The sequence below is a fragment of the Pistacia vera genome, unplaced genomic scaffold (assembly GCF_008641045.1).
Source record: "Pistacia vera cultivar Batoury unplaced genomic scaffold, PisVer_v2 Contig673, whole genome shotgun sequence".
Lineage (NCBI taxonomy): Eukaryota > Viridiplantae > Streptophyta > Magnoliopsida > Sapindales > Anacardiaceae > Pistacia > Pistacia vera.
In genome coordinates, this window is record NW_022196527.1 from 268,374 (window position 1) to 288,627 (window position 20,254).

Sequence of the window (20,254 nt, forward strand, 5' to 3'; positions counted from 1 at the left end):
AGAAATTAGATTCCTGGAATTGGGATTCTTGATTAGGAAATAGATCGAGTTTCCATGATTATTTTCAAATTACAATCCTGATGAAGGAAGATATGTGGTGAATCATAATTTTAGCCCGAATTAAAAAAAAAAAAAAAAAAAAAATTTATGGACAGTGCAGGATTATACAGAGTCAATGCGATATCACAATGACGATTTTTTCGCAAATAGAGATCAGATTGGTTCAGTCTCATCTAAAAATGTCAAACCATATGGATAATGAGTGCCGAATATTAATATTACCGAAATATTAATTGTATATCCTCTTCCTAATTAAGCCACTGGTTAGCTTTACAACCTGTACTAGTAGGTAATCGCCAAACAAATTATCTATATTTTGAACCTGAAACTAGTGGGTACCACCAGAACTGTTCCTGTTTACTTTCTCATAATATTGCTCACCTTGAATTCTATATAATAAACGTCCCCCCTTGACACTTCCAGGCACAAGCAGAAACATGACTATGGTTTCAACTGATGGTAATGGCGATTCCCACAAGTTTAACAAGTATGCCGCTGCCAGTTCCGTAGTTGCATCTCTCATATGCATCATATTTGGATATGGTAATTAATTTCTATCTTTTCTTTGCTTTCATGTTCAATATCTCCATGTCTAAATCTCTGGTTATGTATATTGCAAATTCTAGTTTAACCATGTCACAAACTTCATCTTATCTTATTTTCCTTTACCTTGAATATAGTGAATGCACTGAAACAGAGTTTTGATTTTGTAAGCAATGTAAATACATAAAATTATTAGCTTTTTATCTTGATGAAAAAATTTATTCTACCTTTTCATTTTCAGACACTGGTGTTATGAGTGGGGCTATGATTTTCATAAAGGAAGACCTGAAAATCGACGACGTAAAAATAGAAATTCTTGCCGGAATTCTTAATGTCTGTGCGTTACTTGGTTCCCTTTTTGCTGGAAGAACATCGGATTTTATTGGGCGGCGTTACACCATAGTCGTGTCCGCCATCATTTTCCTGGTCGGTGCAGTTTTAATGGGCTATGGCCCTAACTATCCCGTCCTATTGACTGGAAGGTGCATCTCAGGAATCGGTGTAGGCTTTGCCCTCATGATAGCTCCAGTTTATTCTGCCGAGATTTCATCTGCAAAAGCGCGAGGCCTTTTATCCTCTCTACCAGAGCTCTGCATTAGTCTTGGTATATTATCAGGTTATGTATCTAATTATTTCTTTGGGAAATTAACTTTGAAGCTTGGCTGGAGGTTGATGCTTGGAGTTGCAGCCATTCCTTCATTTGTCTTGGTCTTTGCCATACTAAAAATGCCCGAGTCTCCAAGATGGCTAGGAATGCAAGGCCGTTTAGGAGAAGCCAAAAGAACACTGTTGCTAGTTTGCAATTCGGAAGAAGAAGCTGAAAGGCGCTGTCGGGACATAAGGGTTGCAGCTGGATTTGATGAGAATACCAAGGAGGAGTTCGTGAAGCCTGCTCACAATAGTCGCGGCAAAGGGGTATGGAAGGAGCTTCTGTTGAGACCTACACCTGCTGTTCGCAGGATCTTAATTGCAGCCATCGGAATACATTTCTTTGAGCACGCTGTTGGAGTTGAAGCGGTTATTTTATACGGTCCAAGAATATTCAAGAAAGCCGGAGTCAAGTCCAAGGATAAACTATTGCTGGCGACGGTAGGAGTGGGAATCATAAAGACTATATTCATATTAATAGCCACTTCTTTAATTGACAGAGTTGGAAGGAGGCGCCTTCTTCTAATAAGCACATCCGGAATAGTTGCAGCTCTAGCAGTATTGGGGTTCAGTTTGACCATGGTAGAAAACTCAAAAACGGAACTCTTATGGGCACTGACTCTCAGTATTGTTTCTACATATGCATATGTAGCTTTCTTCAATATTGGGCTTGCGCCAGTGACATGGGTGTATAGCAGTGAGATATTTCCCTTGAAGTTAAGAGCACAAGGAATGGCCATTGGTGTTGCTGTGAACAGGCTCATGAACGCCTTAATATCTATGACTTTTATTTCAATCTATAAAGCAATCACCATTGGTGGAGCCTTCTTTATGTTTTGTGGCATTTCAGTGGTTGCTTGGTTTTTCTTCTATTTTCTCTTGCCTGAGACAAAGGGTAAGCCTTTAGAAGAGATAGAGGCGCTCTTCTCCAAAGGATCTAAGCGAAAAAATTCTGCTGATATTGAGACGCAGACAGTAAACAATGGTTAGAGTGCAATGGACTAGCACTAGCAGCAGTAGAAATGAAATTAGGGTGCCTACAATTTCTAGATGTAGATATAGTAATTTAATCAGAAGGGAGCTAAACTATATATATGTACATACATGTAATTTTCTACGGTTGGTTTGTAATTCCATCTCTAATTAATTTCTGCTGCTATAATCTTAAAGTTTTGCTTCAACTTTTATATCTCAAGTGATATGATGCTATATCATTTGATCCTTATTTTATATGATATTTTTAAGAGTATTTTACGGAATTAGATGGAGTGAACTGATGATTGAGACTAATGTTTGCATAGTTGATCAATTTATTTTACATATATTAATATTAGATCGTGTGAACCTTAGAAGAAAGTTAGAAATGCAGATACATAAATTTAGGTCCAACTTTGATACAGGCCAAAACCGGTACGCCATTCATCCATCCATCCCACTGAAAGCGTCCATACTGTCACGACCCGCTTGCTTGGTGACTCAAGTGGGATGCACGTTGCTTAGTGGCTAAGTATACTTCGGAGTTAAGTAAACTTAGTGGCAAAGACACTTAATGGATAATGCTTATCCATCCACCTAAGGTTGCCACCTAAGGGTGCCACCTAGTGTTTACTTAGGAATTAAGTAACTTAAGGACTAAGTATTCGAATGTATCTAGTCATTTATTTGAGGAGGTTTAGCCTATAATATGCCACCCCTCCCTTGTACATTTCATAACTTGAATCCTTTCAATCAGAGTTTATATTTTCTCAAGCTTCTCTCTCTAAACTTTATACTTTAGCTTGTTAGTTGTGAGCGTTAGGCTGCTTAACTCGTTTCCGAAGGGTTTAAGGCCGCACGAACTTAGCAAGAAGTTAAGTGCGTGACAAGTGTATCAGAGCCTCGGTTAGCATACCTCGGTTTTTATTCAATGGTGAAGACACTGTCGCTTCAACAAAGGGATCCAGGACGGCTGATGGAGGGGCTTCCGAAGAACGTGGTCGCTCGGAAGAGTCGACCCCAACCCCAACCCCTCAAGGCAGAGAGGTAAGTCCAAAGACTTTATTTCCATTTTGACTCACGCTATCTTTTAGAAAAAGGGTGAGCGCACAGTCGATGAGCTAGATCATCGGGTGGATGAGCTAGAAACGAGGGTGTCCGAAACTCACACTGTTGCGAAAGCCATGTGCTTCAAATGGAGTCGTTAAGGGCGGAATGGGGAAAATCCTGAGGAGTTCGAAGGGAGCGTGCCAAAACCCGTCATGTGTTTCCAAACGAAGTCAACGGCACCCTTGTTCTCTAGACGAGGTTGCAAGCTGATTTAGCGCGATGCAAGCGCGCCATGGTGGCAAGAACCGGCAGTAGCGTCGTTGAAAGCCAACGAATTGACATACCAAGGCCTAAAGCTTTGGTGGCTCACGCAAGGCACAAGAGGTTATAACTCTTGTGGGGGACTAGACAAGTACTTTCGGGCCGTGCGTCACGAAGGAAGCTGCGGATTGAAACTGCAGTCCTCTATCTCACAGACACCGCAAGGTTGTGGTGGAGGAGACGAGAAAGGTATTTGCACTATCTCTCACTTTTGATAATTTTAAAAGAGAGCTTCGACAGTTTTACCCACGGAAAATGCCGAGGATGAGGCAAGAGCTCGCTTGCGACGGATCAAGCAACAGGACGATCCATGATTATATCAAGGCCTTCACCGACTTGATACTGGATCCCGGAGATTGTCCGACAAGGATTCACTCTTCAACTTTAGGATGGTTGCAGTCATGGGTAAAAAACGAGCTAAGGGCTCGGGAGTGCAAGATCTTGCCACGGCCATAGCGTTCTTACGAGTTTGATTGATTAGCAGCCAAAAAGAACCCACCGGCAAATCCAAAGAAAGAAGAGTGTAGCTTTGGTTAAAGGTGCGGGAGATAAGGGCATCAAGAAGTTACCGAGACACCCGCCAAGACAACTCCTCATCCAAAGGCAAGGACAAGGCAAACGGGGAGAAGGGCTCCAACAAACCCCGCAACGGCTGTTTCTTTGCAACGGGCCACATTGGGTGAAAGATTGTCCGGAGAAGAAAGCTCTCACTTCCCTTATAGCCAAGCATCAAGAGGGCAGCCGGCCGAGAGTAGTAGTGATGGGGCACATATGGGCGTGCAATTACTCCAATGGGATTCAGTCCGCACCAAAACCCAAGCCAAAGGGTTGCTCTATGTTGATATGGCCATCAATGGGAAGGCCACCAAAGCCATGTAGATACGGGAGCTTCGCATAATTTCATTTCAGGAAGCGAAGCACGTCGGCTAGACATCAAGGCTTCAGGAGGTGGAGGCACCATCAGGCATCAACTCAGTGGCACAACCGATACAGGGAGTGGCTCGACATGTCAGACGACAATGGGAACTTGGTCTGCTACTTGAATTTCTCGTTGCACCGATGGATGCCTATCAAGTTGTGCTTGGCTTAGAGTTCATGGAACAGTCAGGCATTTCCCTTGCCGTCAACCACACCATTGTATAATGACGGGACAACCTTGTGTGTTGCCTACTAGCCGCTCTAACCAACCAGGGAACAGTACTTTCAGCCATGCAGTTCAAGAAAGGCGTCAATAGAAAAAGGAAAGTTACTTGGCCATCCTCAAGCATATGATGATGAGGAACCAATCCCCGCCAAGGCAGTGCCCCGGAAGTAACACAAGTACTCGAAGAGTTTGTTGATGTCTCACCGAATGAGCTGCCGAAAGAGCTACCACCTAGAAGGAGGTAGAATCATCAGATTGAGCTTGAGCCGGGCGCCAAGCCACCTGCTAAGGGTCCTTACCGATGGCACCACCGAATCTACCGAGCTAAGGAGGCATTGCGGGAACTTCTGGATGCAGGTTTTCATCAAGCCCTCCAAAGCTCCTATGGAGCCCCGGTCTTATTTCAAAGGAAGAAAGATGGTTCTTTGCGATGTGCATAGACTACCGAGCTCTCAACAAGTAATCTGTGAAAAATAGCTATCCCATTCCTTTGATTGCGATCTTTTTGACCAGCTGGGATGCCCGTACTTTACCAAGCTAGATTTGCGGTCGGGCTATTTCAAGTGCGCAGACTGAAGGCGACGAGCCAGACCCTTGTTTTTACAAGGTATGGGTCTTACAGTTTTAGTTATGCCATTTGGTCTAACAAATGCACCTGCTCCTTTTTGTACTTTAATGAATAAGATATTTCATCCATATCTCGACCGGTTTGTGGTCGTCTACTTAGATGACATAGTAGTAATATGCAAAACTTGGGAGGAGCATGTGCACCACCTAAGGAAGTGTTCCGGTACTGCGGGACAATAGCTGTATATCAAGAAAGAGAAATGCTCTTTCGCCAAGCCGGAATGTAATGTTCTTGGGTCACAAGATCAGGTGGCAACTTATGATGGAAGGTAAAAAGTGCGGGCTATTCAAGAGTGGAAACACCCACCAAGGTGCCGGAGTTCGATCCTTCCTGGGGTTAGTTAACTACTACCGCCGATTTACAAAGGCAACTCAGCAAAGGCAGCCCCGTTGACAGACTTACTCAGAAAGAGAAAGCCGTGGGACTGTCTAAAGAGTGTCGACCGCCTTTGAAGGTTGAAGCTGCAATCAGCAAGGAACCAGTGCTTGCCTTGCCAAACCACACCAGCCTATAAAGTGCACACGGACAGCATCGACTTTGCCATCGCGGGGGTACTCATCAGAATGGCATCCGATTGCTTATGAGAGTCGAAAGCTCAATGAGACTGAGCGGCGTTACACCGGCAAGAAAAGGAGAGTGACAGCCATCACCATTGTTTAGTGTGGCGGCACTCCTTACTAGGGTCGAGTTGTTATTTTGACAGTAACGTCGCAACAAGCTATTTTCAGACCCAGAGAGTTAAGTCCGAAGCAGCACGGTGGCAGGACTTTTCTTGCTGAGTTTGACTGTTTTGGAGTACAAAGCCGGCAAGACCAATGTGGGTGGCGATGCACTAAGCCGCAAGGCCGAGTTGGCGAGCTCATCAGTCACAAGCGCATTGGCTGACCGAATCAAGCAGGGACTCCAGCATGAGCCATTGGCTGAAACATCATGGCCTTGGTGAGAAGGAAAACCCGAAGGTTTTGGTTGACTGATGGCTTACTCTACACCAAGGCAGCCGCCTTTACATCCCGAGATGGATAATCTGAGGAAGGAATTAATCAAGGGTGTCATACTCCTTGTGGGCAGCCTCCAGGTATGAGACGTACTCTGCTCTCTTAAAATCTGCCTACTATGGCCTGGGATGCAGGATAGTATCGAGGGATATGTACGTACGTGCCTTTTTTTGCCAGCAGACAAGGTAGTGCCAACAACCGGCAGCTTACTACAACCGTTACCCGTGCCCGAGAGACCATGGAGAGTGTCTCAATGGACTTCATCACTTGTTTGCCAAAGTCTGAAGGGCCGGAAGCATCATTGTCATTGTGGACAGGTTTGCAAGTATGCCACCTTCATCCCGCCATCCACCGATTGCACAGCAGAAGAAACAGCCAGCTTTTCTTCCGCAACATCATCAAGTTATGGGCATTCCGACAAGCATAGTCAGTGATCGAGATCCTCGGTTCACCGGGAGATTTTGGACGAGTTATTCAAGATACTAGGTTCGAACCTAGACTTTTCGACCAGCTTTCATCCCCAAACTGATGGTCAAGAGCGTGTAAATGCACTGTGGAGCATATTTGCGGCACTATGTTGAGTGCTAGCCAGCGGGATTGGGCAAAGCTCCTGGACACAGCCCAATTCTCATTTAACTTGCAACGAGCGAGGCAACCACAAAAGCCCTTTTGAGATCATCATGGACGGCACCGAACACACCAACCCTCTTTCCCTAGCTACACGCTACGATGGGAAAGCCCTGCAGCCTTCAGGTTAGCCAAATCATGGCACGAACAAACTGAATTGCTCGTGCAGCCCTACCAAAGCAGCAAAGAGAATGAAGAAATGGGCTGACAAGAAAAGAAGGCATGTTGAGTTCCAGGAAGGTGATCTTGTTCTTGTAAAGCTTCTGCCCCAACAGTTCAAGACATTGAGGAGAGTGCACAAAGGCCTAGTGCGCAAATATGGGGGCCCTTTCAAGTGATACAACCATCGGCAAAGTCTCGTATCGACTCCAACTTCCTCCGAATTGAAGATACATCCGTTCTTTCATGTAAGTTTGTTAAAACCATTTTCATGAAGACCCAGAGGAGCCATCTCGAGTCTCTAAACGACCACCCCCGCTGTCGTAACAGCTTTGACAAGGAAGTCGAAGAAATATTGGCCGATAGAGTCGTTCACCGACGGGGAGTGCCAATTACCCGGGAGTACTTCATCAAATGGAAGGGACTTCCCGATAATGAAGCCAGTTGGGAGACCGAAGACTCATTGTGGCAATTCCAAGACTCCATCCGTATTTATAAGGATAGTGCGACGAGGGCGTCGCAACATTAGGTGCGGGAGAGTGTCACGACCCGCTTGCTTGGTGACTCATGGATGCACGTTGCTTAGTGGCTAGTAAACTTCGAGTTAAGTAAACTTAGTGGCAAAGACACTTAATGGATAATGCTTATCCCACCACCTAAGGTTGCCCACCTAGGGTGCCACCTAGTGTTACTTGGAATTAAGTAACTTAAGGACTAAGTATTCGATGATACTAGTATTTTTTGAGGAGGTTTAGCCTATAAATAGGCCACCCCTCCCTTGTACATTATACCTTGAATCCTTTCAATACAGAGTTTATTTTCTCTACTTAAGCTTCTCTCTCTAAACTTTATACTTTGAGCTTGTTAGTTGTGTGAGCGTTAGCTGCTTAACTCGTTTCCGAAGGGTTAGGCCGCACGAACTTAGCAAAGAAGTTAAGTGCGTGACAATCGCCTGTAAAGTGGTTTGTTGATTTATAATTTGTTTGGTTTTCATGATTTTCGGTTTTGTGTGGTGGAATGAAAGAAGCTATGATGGGTGATTCACGGGTCATTTATAGCATTCAATTAATTCTCGAACTCTAAAACTACTACCGGATAGTTCAGTAACCATCCTTTTAGAGGTTATGAGGACTCATTGAAGTATCTTACTCTTTATCATCAAGTGGATTTAAATTGAGAGATCATTTTGATCTGTTTTTGCTTTTGGAAATAATTTTATTAATTTATTAAAATTTATCCCCGTGACCCTCAACTTTTCTATGTTTATATCTATTCATTAATTTTATTAATTTTGGGGATATGTGTGTGTATATATATATATCCACTTCTTCTCGTATGATTATTATTTTTTTTTCCTAAGAAATTAGTTAGATTCGGTTTTTGGTTGTTTAAATTAAACAAGTTACATGGTTTGGTTGGTCACTTGTACTGAAATCATGACTCGAACTGTTTAATTTAAATTTGTGCTTACCTTGAATTCTTTTCTTCCAAATATTCTCAAATACACTATTCTTGATTTATATTATATATTCCTTTAGGTCTTGTATTGCACTTCATATTATTTTTGATAAAAATTTGCAAAATAATTTTCTTATTTTATGTAGATGCATCAAACCAATCGAGATTTTATTTTAGTTAATCATCACTGGATGCCCTGATAATAAAAAAACAAAATGAGATTTTATGAGTTTTTGAGTTTAAGTCTCCACAGACACTAATAGAAGCCCAGTTGAGGCTCTTACTTAGCTGACAGTTCCAAAGCTCGAGGGATTAGTTGAGGTGTGTACAAATTATCCGGACACCCCAGTGATTAAAAAAAAAAAAAAAAAAATTCATTTTGGCCCAAAATTTGACCTTGTCGATTATGCCACCCGAAGTACAAAACATTAAAACAGCTGGGGGGGTTTATGTTTATGGAGCTAATCACAGGGGTTTAATTTGCTAGATACAATTTGGATTGTCCTATGTTTATATTTCTGTGTATGTCTTTGATATTAATTTTAACAGGAAATGGGCATAAACAGCAAATTGTAACTAAGCTGATGAGAAGAAAAAATTTGCAATAACAGCATTGGGTTAGACGTTTCTTAAATTAGAAAGCTAAAAAAATAAAATGAATCTAGCTTATAAATCGTGCCCACACGAAAACTACAAGCAAGGAGAGCCCTAAGGCAGTCTCCCATTCTGATTTAGCAATTAACCAAACCTAGATACAGTCTTTCTTTCTTTAATTCCTCTGACAATAATTTCTGCAATTTTACTTAATTAGTTTACATGAGGAAACTTTGTCCAAATATGGAGAAAGAAGATGGCCTTGAGACGGTGCTCGAGGTCCCAATACCAGAAGAAATGTTCCATAGCATGGGTAACAATGTTCATTTACGATGGCAAAACATGTTATCCTGGATGAAAGCTCAAACTTCTGAAAAATGGTCGCAACCAGTCATTGCGAGTCGATTTAACGAGCTACGTTTCCTCCTTTACCTTGTTGGTTCTCCTCTTATCCCTCTCCAGGTCCAATTAGGCCACTCTGTTCATAAGCCTGTCAAAGATTGTTCCATCGTAAGCTTTCTCTCTCTTTCTTCCTATAAACAAAACAAGAATTAGCTTTCAATCTTCAAGAATGACATTGTATCTATGAAAGAGTTTTTAGAAATTACAAAAGATATTCACGATTGTTTTTTAAGATCCTATTTTCCATCCTGAAAATTGCTTTTGAGTTTACAACTAGTTTATTGTCCTGTACTTTGCTTTGCTGATAACCTAGAAATCCTGTAATCTTTAGCTAACAACACAAGTATTAATCAACTTTCAGCAAGCATCAACGGCAAAATACATTGTACAACAATACATAGCGGCCACAGGAGGACAAGCAGCTTTAAATGCAGTGCACAGCATGTGCGTAACAGGACAAGTGAAAATTACAGCATCAGAGTTTCGGCGGGGCGATCAAGATCCAAGCACAAATGTGAAAACCACCCACGAAGCTGGTGGATTCGTGCTATGGCAGAAAGATCCAGACTTATGGTATTTAGAATTCGTTGTCTCTGGCTGCAAGGTCATCTGTGGAAGCAACGGCAAGCTTTCATGGAGACATTCCTCTAACAGCCAAGCACCCATTTCAAAGGGCCCTCCTAGACCTTTGCGCCGCTTTTTACAGGTATAATATCTATAGATTTATTGAGCTCACCTCACCTGTTTATTTGTTAAAAGCAATTTCGTCTATACATATTTTTGTTTTTGTCAGGGTTTGGATCCAAGGTCCACGGCTAATCTATTTTTAGACGCTTCATGCATTGGGGAAAAGGTTATAAACCAGGACGACTGTTTCATATTGAAGCTAGAGACAAGTCCAGCCATTCGAGAGGCACAAAGCGGTCCTAATTACGAGATCATTCACCATACAATCTGGGGTTACTTCAGCCAAAGATCAGGACTATTGGTTCAATTTGAGGATTCAAGGCTGCTAAGAATGAGAACAAAAGCTGACGACGATGTTTTCTGGGAAACTAGCACGGAATCAGTAATGGATGATTACAGACACGTCGATGGTGTTAACATTGCACATGGCGGCAGGACACGTGTCAGAATTTTTAGATATGGAGAGCATTCTGCAAATCACAAGAGGGAGATGGAAGAGAAATGGAAGATTGAAGAAGCAGATTTTAACATTTGGGGTTTGACGGCAGATTACTTTCATCCTCCAGAGGACATCAAATAAAAATAATTAATATATTTCCAAACCAAGAAGAATATATGTAAATAGTAAATACTAGCTCAAATGCATCGGTTTTATATAATGAAATTTGCATAATATTTAATATATGAGTAAACACTTTTTCCCACCCAAGGTTTGCCTTTAATGACACTTTTTCACCCACAAAATTTTAAAATATCACTCTTCCACCTACAGTTAATATTTCATAATAAACCACAACCGATTCCAGCGACAAAAATTCTCTTTGTTACCACCATTTGAACCTTCGGTCTCCTCTATACAAAACCTCACTCACTCTTATACCTAATTTTTCATCGATTGTCGGGCACAACAAAGATAAGGTTTCATATTTTTAGCTGATTTCCTGTTGATTATGGTATCGAATATTCAATCGATTACCACTATTCGATCCACAAGCCTCTATTCTTCCTCTTGATTCCTGGTAACTCGTTAAACACCGATTGAAAAAATGAAGTATATTGTGGATATTAACGGAATATAAACTTTGAGTAGAAAAGTGATATTTTGAAATTTTTTGAGTTGAGACAAACCTTGGGTGGGAAAAGGTCGTTTACTCTTTAATATATTTGTGTTTGAGGCTTGGCACATTAGCCATCATCAGTGACAATTATCAACCTTTCTAATTTACTTTAAACCCATCATTAACCATGGTTAATTATCTATGGTAAATATAACCCCTGAAAATTAACCACTTCAACAAAAGTATGTTGCTACATGTTTTCAATTGAATATAGAAAGCACTTTCGGAATGAGACCAAAATTTGATTTAGTTTAGAAAATTGACATGAGAAATTGTGTAACAATATATAAAGAGTTAAAGACTAAAGTAAATCTAATAGTGAGTCTGTCCAATCTGAAGATCTCAGGAAAGCCCCAAGGCCCAATCCAATCCAATCCACTCTAAAACGCTGTCGTCCTTTGTCGGTGGCCTTTTAATAAAGCCTACACAAAACGCTGATCTCACATTAAATCAAAGGACGAGATGATACCGCCATGTTACACAAACCGAAAATCCGAAATCGGATAAAGGCAACAGCCCTTAGACATTCACTACGGTGGGCCACAAATGACAAAACATATTAATTAACTCGCCGTCTCCTTCCCAAATCCCTCTCATAAAATTCATTTAATTTCCAAATCTGTTCGAAACACATAAATTTACCTTTAAGTAATCGAATCCTAAAAGTAAAAAATCTCTGCAATTTGGTTCTTCGAAATGAAGGATGATGACAACCTTCCTGCAACAACCATAAATGTAAAGAAAGAAAGCTCAGATTTGAGTCTTTTGGGCAAAGGTCGTTACAAGGTTTGGGCACTAGCGGCCATTTTATTGCTGGCTTTATGGTCAATGTTCACCGGCACCGTTACTCTCCGTTGGTCAGCGGGCAATCTCAACCGTTTTATCGATGATCTTGACAGCCCTATCCACGACGATCTCGACGTCCTCGTCAGTCGCTCTCTTTAATTATTGCTAAGTTAGTAGATACACAACGTGTATGAATTTATGTTAATGCGGTTTTGTTTGTGGTGATTTTAGGAGATGGAAGAGAGAGAGAAAGTGGTGAAGCACATGTGGGATGTGTACACCAATAACCGTCGGATCAGATTACCGAGATTTTGGCAAGAGGCGTTCGTGGCTGCGTACGAGGAGTTGAGCAGTGACGTGGCGGAGGTTAGAGAGGCTGCCATTAACGAGATCGCTAAGATGTCTATTCGTTCTATTGATATTGATCCGGCTCCATTCCACTCAACGGTCAGCATTTGCTTTCGGTTTTGATTTGATATGTGCAGCACTGCTTTTGTTCTCAGCGATACATCATATTTTAAGAATTCGTTAGTTTAGTAATTTTCAATTAAGCTACTCTCATGATAAAACTACCATAAGTCAAGTATTTTTATTAATGCTGGATCCGATCCGTTTTATTATCTCCCTGATAAGAAGATGCTTTTCTGCGTTGAAAACTTGTTCAAGACATTTTAGCTTGGAAAGCAATTATATAGGTATGGTCTTAGGCTCTTAGCTGCAAATTCAAACTAGAAACAGTTCGTCTAAGCATCCAGCTGCCTGAAGTGTTTGAGGGTTTAAGTGGGTTAAGCCCCTTTGGGCTATGTTTGACTGATCTACAAAATTACTGGCCATCAAGTGTGACTTACTCAAGTATTTCTTGCTTGAGTGAAAATTTTGAATTGTAATTTCTATCCTTAGAGCATCTGGATTGCCTTAGTGACTCTGTCTTTTTTTTTTAATCCTGGTGGATAGAAAACATTTACATAGAGATGATAACATTATAAGGTTGTACATTGTGGCTAGATAGAGCTGGGGAAGTGGGAGAGGGCGAATACTTGATTGATCTAATTTTGTTTGGATCTGACTGAAAGACATTAGATTGAGGTTTGGGTAAAGAGGTTAGACATGCCTAAAGATCACTTGGAAGAATTTTTAATCGTTATATTGGTGAAAGGGATGGAGAAACCATGGATCACCTTCTTCATTGTTTTGCTATTGCTGCAAAGGTTTGGTTAATACTTGGTTGTTGTCCAAGTATTTAGCTGATTCTTCATGCCAGAAACATTGATTTAATTGCCCTCAAGTTGGAGGGCATCCCTTTTTTTATTTAATTTTATCTTTTAAGGATCAAGTTAGAGGGGATTGAAGAGATTTGGGATTTATAATTTAAGAGTTATACAGAATTCGGTTTGGTTTGAAGTCTGGGGTTTCAAGAAAACATTTTTCATGGTTATCCAGTTTTCTTGCCTAATTTTTTAAGGGACTTTTTAGGATTGCAATAAGTTAGCGGGTATTTAGGTTTGGTTATCCTGCCAGAGAGTTATTCTATTTGGCTCTGTTTCAATTTTATTGTGCTGTATAAAAGAAAAATAAAAAGAAAAAACAAAGTGTTATTTTACTGTAATAGAACCTGTAGGCTGTAGATATTAAAACTCATTTGTGAAAGCCAATACAAAACTCTGCTATGTTTTATTTCTTGATTAGAGACTATAATTAACATAAAAGGGAATATGTAGGTTTGCCTTTTTGGACCACTTTATTGGTGGATTTTATCTTAATTGGAGTACCTGTTTGAAGCTATAGACATGCCTGCTATGTTTATAATCAGGTTGATGCTATAACTTCTAGCTTGTTCATGTGCTTCTAGCCATACGTTGTTTGATGATCTTTACTGTTTAGCCTTAAGCATTTTGTAATATTTGATGAAAGTAATGATTTGGCCTTTGAGATTTTTTACTGGATCCTGTTTGTGCATGCCTTAGCTTAACAAACTGTTGAACCATAGGGATGCTCCATGTTCTTAACCTGTTCATTTAGTATTGTAGTTCACTGAGGGAGCATTAACAGGGGTTTGAATGCTTGTTTTGATAAAATTATCTGAAACCTGCTGCCATTGATATTTGCACGGGTTATCCCAGAGTGATATTAGAATTTATATCCTTAGATGCAAGGTTTGTTATATATTACTAGAGAATTAAACAAACTTGTCTCTTTGTACTTATTTATTGAATTGGCTTGATTTGATTTCTCAAATAACATAATTTTAGGATCTAAATCTTAACATGGTATTCTTATTTGCATTTCTTGTGCTTGATTAGTTATTTCCAGTGATACGAAGACTAACATAGCTGTTCTGTTCTTGTGTTTTTCTCAGGCGGCTAGACAATTAAGTACCAGTCTGAGGCAAATTGGGAGAGAAAGGGAAACTGTAACTTCAACCGGAAAGGTTCAATGATGTGAAGAGTGCTGAAGATCCAAGAATAGTCATCATCACTTTCCTCCAGGGCTGCACAGAGTTTACAGAGAACAGTGTTTGAACAAAAAAAAAAATCACTCTCTTTCCACGTTTTTTCATTTATAACTTATAAACAGTGACAATTTATGTATTTAATTAGGTTCCCCCAAAATTTTGCTGTCACGATCTTGTGTAGTGGGTGGAAGAGTAAAACAATATTTTGAGCACGGATAAATTTTAAAAGTGAGATTTTGTTATAAAAATTCAAGTGAGAGAATTCTTTGAAACTCTGCTTTCAACCGTATGTTGATGGCACAATCATGTATTTAAGAAATTTTATGTTGACAAATTGATAGGCAAGTAGCATACAGGTTGCAACCATATTTTGTAAGTTTTACTTGGTGTGAAATTGTAGACTTTGTCGTTTGAAGCCTGAACCTGGGATGTTTTAAATTTTGGCCTAAGATGTGTCACCATTTACAATATAGTAAATGGCATATTCTCATTCTAGGTTTAACGAAATCTCAAATTGATACATTTGGTTGTATTTATTTTTGTTGATGCTGATTTTTACACCAACGAATTTTTACGTGTATAATATCAATTGACTGTTCGATGCACGTGAAAATGGAATATATGAAAAGTAAAATGACTGTAGAGGGAGTTTTTTAAGTGGTTCGGACGCTAAGATAGCAAGTCCTACGTCCACTGATTTGTATTGATATTAGTGGGTGTCAGGTCGCGGTCGCGAGCTGACGTACATCAGACGAAAAAGTCAAAGCAAAGTTTACAAGAGAGAGATTTCCGTTTGTTCTTTTTTTTGTATGTAAAATGGCTGAATCCCCTTAATGAAGGGGTCTTCCCTATTTTATACTGAACCGAAGCGTATAATCATTGCTAAATCCGTGGTTTGGTGTAATTGTCAGTATATAATCTGGCTTTATGTCCCATTTCCCTTTTTCCAAGCTGACATCGCACGACTTGTTGCAGGAGAATGGACGCGTGTGGGCTCCACATCACTTGGCAGGTCTGACGTGTGCNGAATCGTAAACCCTATATGTTTAGCATAGACGTAAACATTCTACACTTTATATGTTTCATACTGACGTAAAAGAACTATATGTTTAATATAAATATAATAACGGTCATAGTCCACAAAGACGAATCGTAAACCCTATATGTTTAGCATAGACGTAAACATTCTACACTTTATATGTTTCATACTGACGTAAAGGAACTATATGTTTAATATAAATATAATAATGGTCATAGTCCACAAAGATGAATCGTAAACCCTATATGTTTAGCATAGACGTAAACATTCTACACTTTATATATTTCATACTGACGTAAAGGAACTATATGTTTAATATAAATATAATAACGGTCATAGTCCACAAAGACGAATCGTGAACCCTATATGTTTAGCATAGACGTAAACATTTTACACTTTATATATTTCATATTGACGTAAAGGAACTATATGTTTAATATAAATATATGTTTAATATAAATATAATAACGGTCATAGTCCACAAAGACGAATCGTAAACCCTATATGTTTAGCATAGCGTTAATCGCTAAACCAATGCTCTGAAATACAATAAATAATATCCGAATACATAGGAACACTTAAGCGATTCGTTGCTTTTACTCTTGCTCGCTTAATCGATCGGTAATCGCTTAAGCGATCTAGCTCGGGGCAGTTGCCCAGATCGAAAATCGCTTAAGCCATCCACTTGTATCGCTTAAGCGATTTTCATAAAACACTATTGATCGCTTAAGCGATCTCAAATCGCTTAAGCGATCGTGGCCAAGGCAGAATGAATCTTCCCCGATCTATGATCGCTTAAGTGATCTCATGTATCGCTTAAGCGATTCATTGCTTTTACTCCTGGTCGCTTAAGCTATCCATTTGTATCGCTTAAACGATTTTCGTAAAACACTCTTGATCGCTTAAGCGATCTTAAATCTCTTAAGCGATCTTGTTCAAGACAGAATGAATCTGCCCAGATCTATGATCGCTTAAGCAATCTTATGTATCGCTTAAGCGATTCATGGCTTTTACTCCTGGTCGCTTAAGCTATCCATTTGTATCGCTTATGCGATTTTTGTAAAACACTCTTGATCGCTTAAGCGATTTAGCGATCCCAAATCGTTTAAGCGATCTTGGCCAAGGCAGAAGGAATTTGCCCAGATCTATGATCGCTTAAGTCGCTTAAGCGATGCTTCCTAAACGAGTCTCTGTCGTTTAAGCGATTTAGGATCGCTTAAGCGATCTTTGTCAAGGCAGGAGGAACATCTACACAGATGGGTAATCGCTTAAGCGATATGACGTATCGCTTAAGCGATGCTTCGTAATAGACTCTTGGTCGCTTAAGGGATTTTAGATCGCTTAAGCAATCATATCTGGAAAAGTCTTAGTCATTTGGGAAACATTTGTACATCACTCATTTCCCTCCCAAATCCGAAAAGAATTTGTATCAATCAAATTCATCACAAATCAAAATATGTGAGACATCAATGTAATCGAAACAGAAAATAAAAAATAGGCATGGGATGCGGCAAATATCGAAATATATGGACAAGCTAACCATTACCCCCAACTTGGGTGAATCAAATAATCACACCAGTATATCACACGTTGTAGTGATACACAAAATGAAACAAAACACTAAAAAACCATTATCCGGCTTGGGTGAATCAAATAATCACACTAGTATATCACACGTTGTAGTGATACACAAAATGAAACAAAACGCTAAAAAACCATTATCCGGCTTGGGTGAAGCAAATGATCACACCATACATAGTAAATTCAACTTGCTAATAAGATATCTTATATGGACAAAAAAAATTATCTCCCAAATGTCAGATCCAATTCTTTAGAAAAATTTCCTATACACTGTCAGCAACCTCTCTGAGATCATTGTTTTGTACCATGCCTTCCCAACAGCCTTTATTGCAGATGCCTCCTCTCCTCTTGCCAACCAACCTTTGTTTGAGAAGTTTCATACCTTTTTATTGGGTTTTGTACCCTCAAAACGGATCCATCTGCCCATGGAAGCAGTCGACAGCCTAGCCCTCTCGACAGTCCTCATTGTTTGGTCATTCAACCCATCCATCGGGGTCTTGGTCATGTCGAACTCAATAAATTTCAGGGCATATACCCCACATTCAACACTACAATAGGAATAGACATTAGCATTAGAATAAACTTATAGAACAATTGTATTATATAAGTTAGTTTTATACAGAAGTTACCTTGACTCGTTTATTGGGCCGGTAGAGCACTTAATTGGCCACTTTTCGGTTAGTACTTCATCACCCAAGTGCCCAAACATCCCGCTGTCATGCAACAGTCACGGAACAACCTGGACAATGGCTCCAACTCCACCTGCAACTGCTTGTCTCGACAAATAGTGTGGTTGCAGTCAAGGATCTTCAGCAACCCCTGCTCTAGATGCGCAACGACTGCTATCCAGTGCATCTCTTTGACGAGGATGATGCAGTACACTCTTTTAACAAAGGCCCAACTGTGGCCATATTTGGGCTGATCCCCCCGTATATACTGCATAATTCTGTCATCAAAATGAAAATCATCAGGGATGCAGTCCAATTGTACCGGGGCCAATCTTTTTCGCTTCGGTCCTTTTATTGCACCACTAGCAACGACATTTTTAAGTAAAGTGCGATATGCCGAACCAAGCCTTTGGCCAAACGCCACATCAGTGATGGCACAGTCGGGATACAACAGATCACCAGCAATAGTCTGTCGTAGCCTCATCAGTGCCAATATCTCATGATGTGCTGCATCAAATAAAAACAACAAGATAAGTATGGAATAGGCAAAAATAAGGAAAATTAAGCAAAAATAACTCACCAAGTCCTCAAGCCACGTGCCCATCGTCAACAACTTCCTAAACCATTCCCGGGGATAATCCTCTGTCTTACAATTTATATAGCCATTACTTCCTGATCCATTGTAATAGGCATGAAAGAGTTTTTTCTTTTCCTCTATTGGCCTATACAAATCGACATTTGACTGCAATTTCCCTTGCCCACTTCCTCCCGCTTCCTCCATTTTTACATCCTCGCTTCCTTCGCCTCCCACCTCGCCCTCTCCATTATGACCGCCCCACTTCCTCCACCAACCTCCTCAACCTCCTGTATTTCTGGTTCTTCCTCCATTTGTTTCTTAATTTTCTTCTTCTTTCCCTGTGTCACTGCCACGTAAGGTGATTTCACAAACTTGCTCTTCCGACTCTCTCTTTTCAAGCCAGTTTGCACTTCAACCGCCTTTAATTCTCCACCAACTTCCTCCTCCACTGTACCAACCTTCTCTCCCAGCTTATCCACTTTCTCCTCCACCATTTTCATGCACTCTTCCATCTTGTCAAACCTTGCATAAATGACTGTTGTAAAACTCTCAAACAAGCCGTTTATGAGGTCAACAACCTCATTCTCTCGATGCTGATGTCTCGGCAAAGTGGTACTTGTTATACCGGTTTGCTGAGGCATACGAACCTCTTCCTCCCTCTTCTCCTCCTCCGCCTCGGACCTCCGACCTATTGGAGCTTCATCCTCCTCGGCATCAACCACGTTGTGAAGCAGTGGCCCTGCAACTGCCATCACATGTGTGACCCCTTCTAGGTCCCGCATCAGGCGGTCTATCCGTTCATCGCTTGCATCCTCCAGTGCATTGAAAGATTTGACATAGTCCTCTTCCACTTCAACCCCAGTAGCGGTGAGAAAGGGACGGACGAGTCCCTACAATAAGAAACAAAATCAATCAGATTAAAGCGACATTTTAAAGCAATTGCATATGCAAAAGCTTAGTCCTTTAATCTTACCCCAACCGCTTGAATCTCAACGTCTATTTGCTCGTAATCCGAATGGGTGTACCCTCTGGACATGCCACCGCAACATCCTAGGAAATTACTGTTGCACATCCAAACTGTTGAACCCTCCCCCCCCCCCCCCCCCCCCCCCCCTTTAGCGAAAACAGGGATGACCTCATACATCCAAGCCTATATTGTAAAAAAAAAAAAACAGTCCATATCATAATTCAAACACATATGTTACACAAAATATAATAAAAAGCTATTAATATTTACCTGCATTGCCCATGGGAAGCCAAACAAATTGTACGTGCTTGGTTTATCCTTCTCATCCCATTGGGACTACTTTAACTTCATGTCTACTTTTTTCAGGCTGCTGATGGTTCGCTCATATGATTTCAGTCCCCATGGATAAGAATTAAAGAACTTCAAGTTGCTTGCAAACAACAACCAATCTTTCTCAACAGCCTTTGTTAAGTCACCAGCCAATAAGATCGAATGTAAAAACAAAACAAAGCACACTTTTATCTTCTCTTTATCAGTATATTCAACTTTTTCTAGACTTTTCTCTAAACCCTGTGCTGTAATAGACTTAGCCCCCTGCAAAATCTTATTACAAAACTGTATGGCTCCCCGACTATTCTTTACTGCCTCCGCCTTTTTATCTGGCACTTCCCCACATCTTAAGCCCGTCACCAGGGCATATTCCATCATCCCAAAACGTAGTGGCTTTCCGCCCACCACAAACCACATTTCTTTTTTTTAATTGCATCTTACTGAG

At 40.5% G+C, this 20,254-nt stretch overlaps 3 protein-coding genes across 3 annotated transcripts; all 3 read left to right on the plus strand.

Annotated features, from left to right (window-relative positions):
* The first annotated feature begins 445 nt into the window (after nt 1-445).
* Nucleotides 446-2,370, plus strand: LOC116113035 (probable polyol transporter 3). The gene is made up of 2 exons (XM_031399171.1): nt 446-603; nt 845-2,370. The coding sequence occupies exons 1-2, from the start codon at nt 498-500 to the stop codon at nt 2,239-2,241; spliced, it is 1,503 nt and encodes a 500-aa protein (XP_031255031.1). The 5' UTR covers nt 446-497; the 3' UTR covers nt 2,242-2,370.
* Nucleotides 2,371-9,365: 6,995 nt separating this feature from the next.
* LOC116113036 lies at nt 9,366-10,888 on the plus strand. The gene is made up of 3 exons (XM_031399172.1): nt 9,366-9,712; nt 9,966-10,310; nt 10,398-10,888. The coding sequence occupies exons 1-3, from the start codon at nt 9,425-9,427 to the stop codon at nt 10,869-10,871; spliced, it is 1,107 nt and encodes a 368-aa protein (XP_031255032.1). The 5' UTR covers nt 9,366-9,424; the 3' UTR covers nt 10,872-10,888.
* Nucleotides 10,889-11,873: 985 nt separating this feature from the next.
* On the plus strand, nt 11,874-14,727 carry LOC116113037. Its single transcript, XM_031399174.1, has 3 exons — nt 11,874-12,336; nt 12,427-12,642; nt 14,552-14,727. Exons 1-3 carry the CDS (start codon nt 12,106-12,108, stop codon nt 14,630-14,632), a joined length of 528 nt encoding a protein of 175 aa, XP_031255034.1. The 5' UTR covers nt 11,874-12,105; the 3' UTR covers nt 14,633-14,727.
* Nucleotides 14,728-20,254: the final 5,527 nt, after the last annotated feature.

Excerpts from the sequence above, each read along its gene's own strand:
- LOC116113035 (XM_031399171.1), top strand. The coding sequence starts at position 498 with ATGACTATGGTTTCAACTGATGGTAATGGCGATTCCCACAAGTTTAAC. Across the intron at positions 604-844 it reads ATGCATCATATTTGGATATG|ACACTGGTGTTATGAGTGGG; the intron begins GTAATTAATTTC and ends TTTCATTTTCAG.
- LOC116113036 (XM_031399172.1), top strand. The coding sequence starts at position 9,425 with ATGAGGAAACTTTGTCCAAATATGGAGAAAGAAGATGGCCTTGAGACG. Across the intron at positions 9,713-9,965 it reads CTGTCAAAGATTGTTCCATC|CAAGCATCAACGGCAAAATA; the intron begins GTAAGCTTTCTC and ends ATCAACTTTCAG. Across the intron at positions 10,311-10,397 it reads CTTTGCGCCGCTTTTTACAG|GGTTTGGATCCAAGGTCCAC; the intron begins GTATAATATCTA and ends TGTTTTTGTCAG.
- LOC116113037 (XM_031399174.1), top strand. The coding sequence starts at position 12,106 with ATGAAGGATGATGACAACCTTCCTGCAACAACCATAAATGTAAAGAAA. Across the intron at positions 12,337-12,426 it reads ACGACGATCTCGACGTCCTC|GAGATGGAAGAGAGAGAGAA; the intron begins GTCAGTCGCTCT and ends TGGTGATTTTAG. Across the intron at positions 12,643-14,551 it reads CGGCTCCATTCCACTCAACG|GCGGCTAGACAATTAAGTAC; the intron begins GTCAGCATTTGC and ends TGTTTTTCTCAG.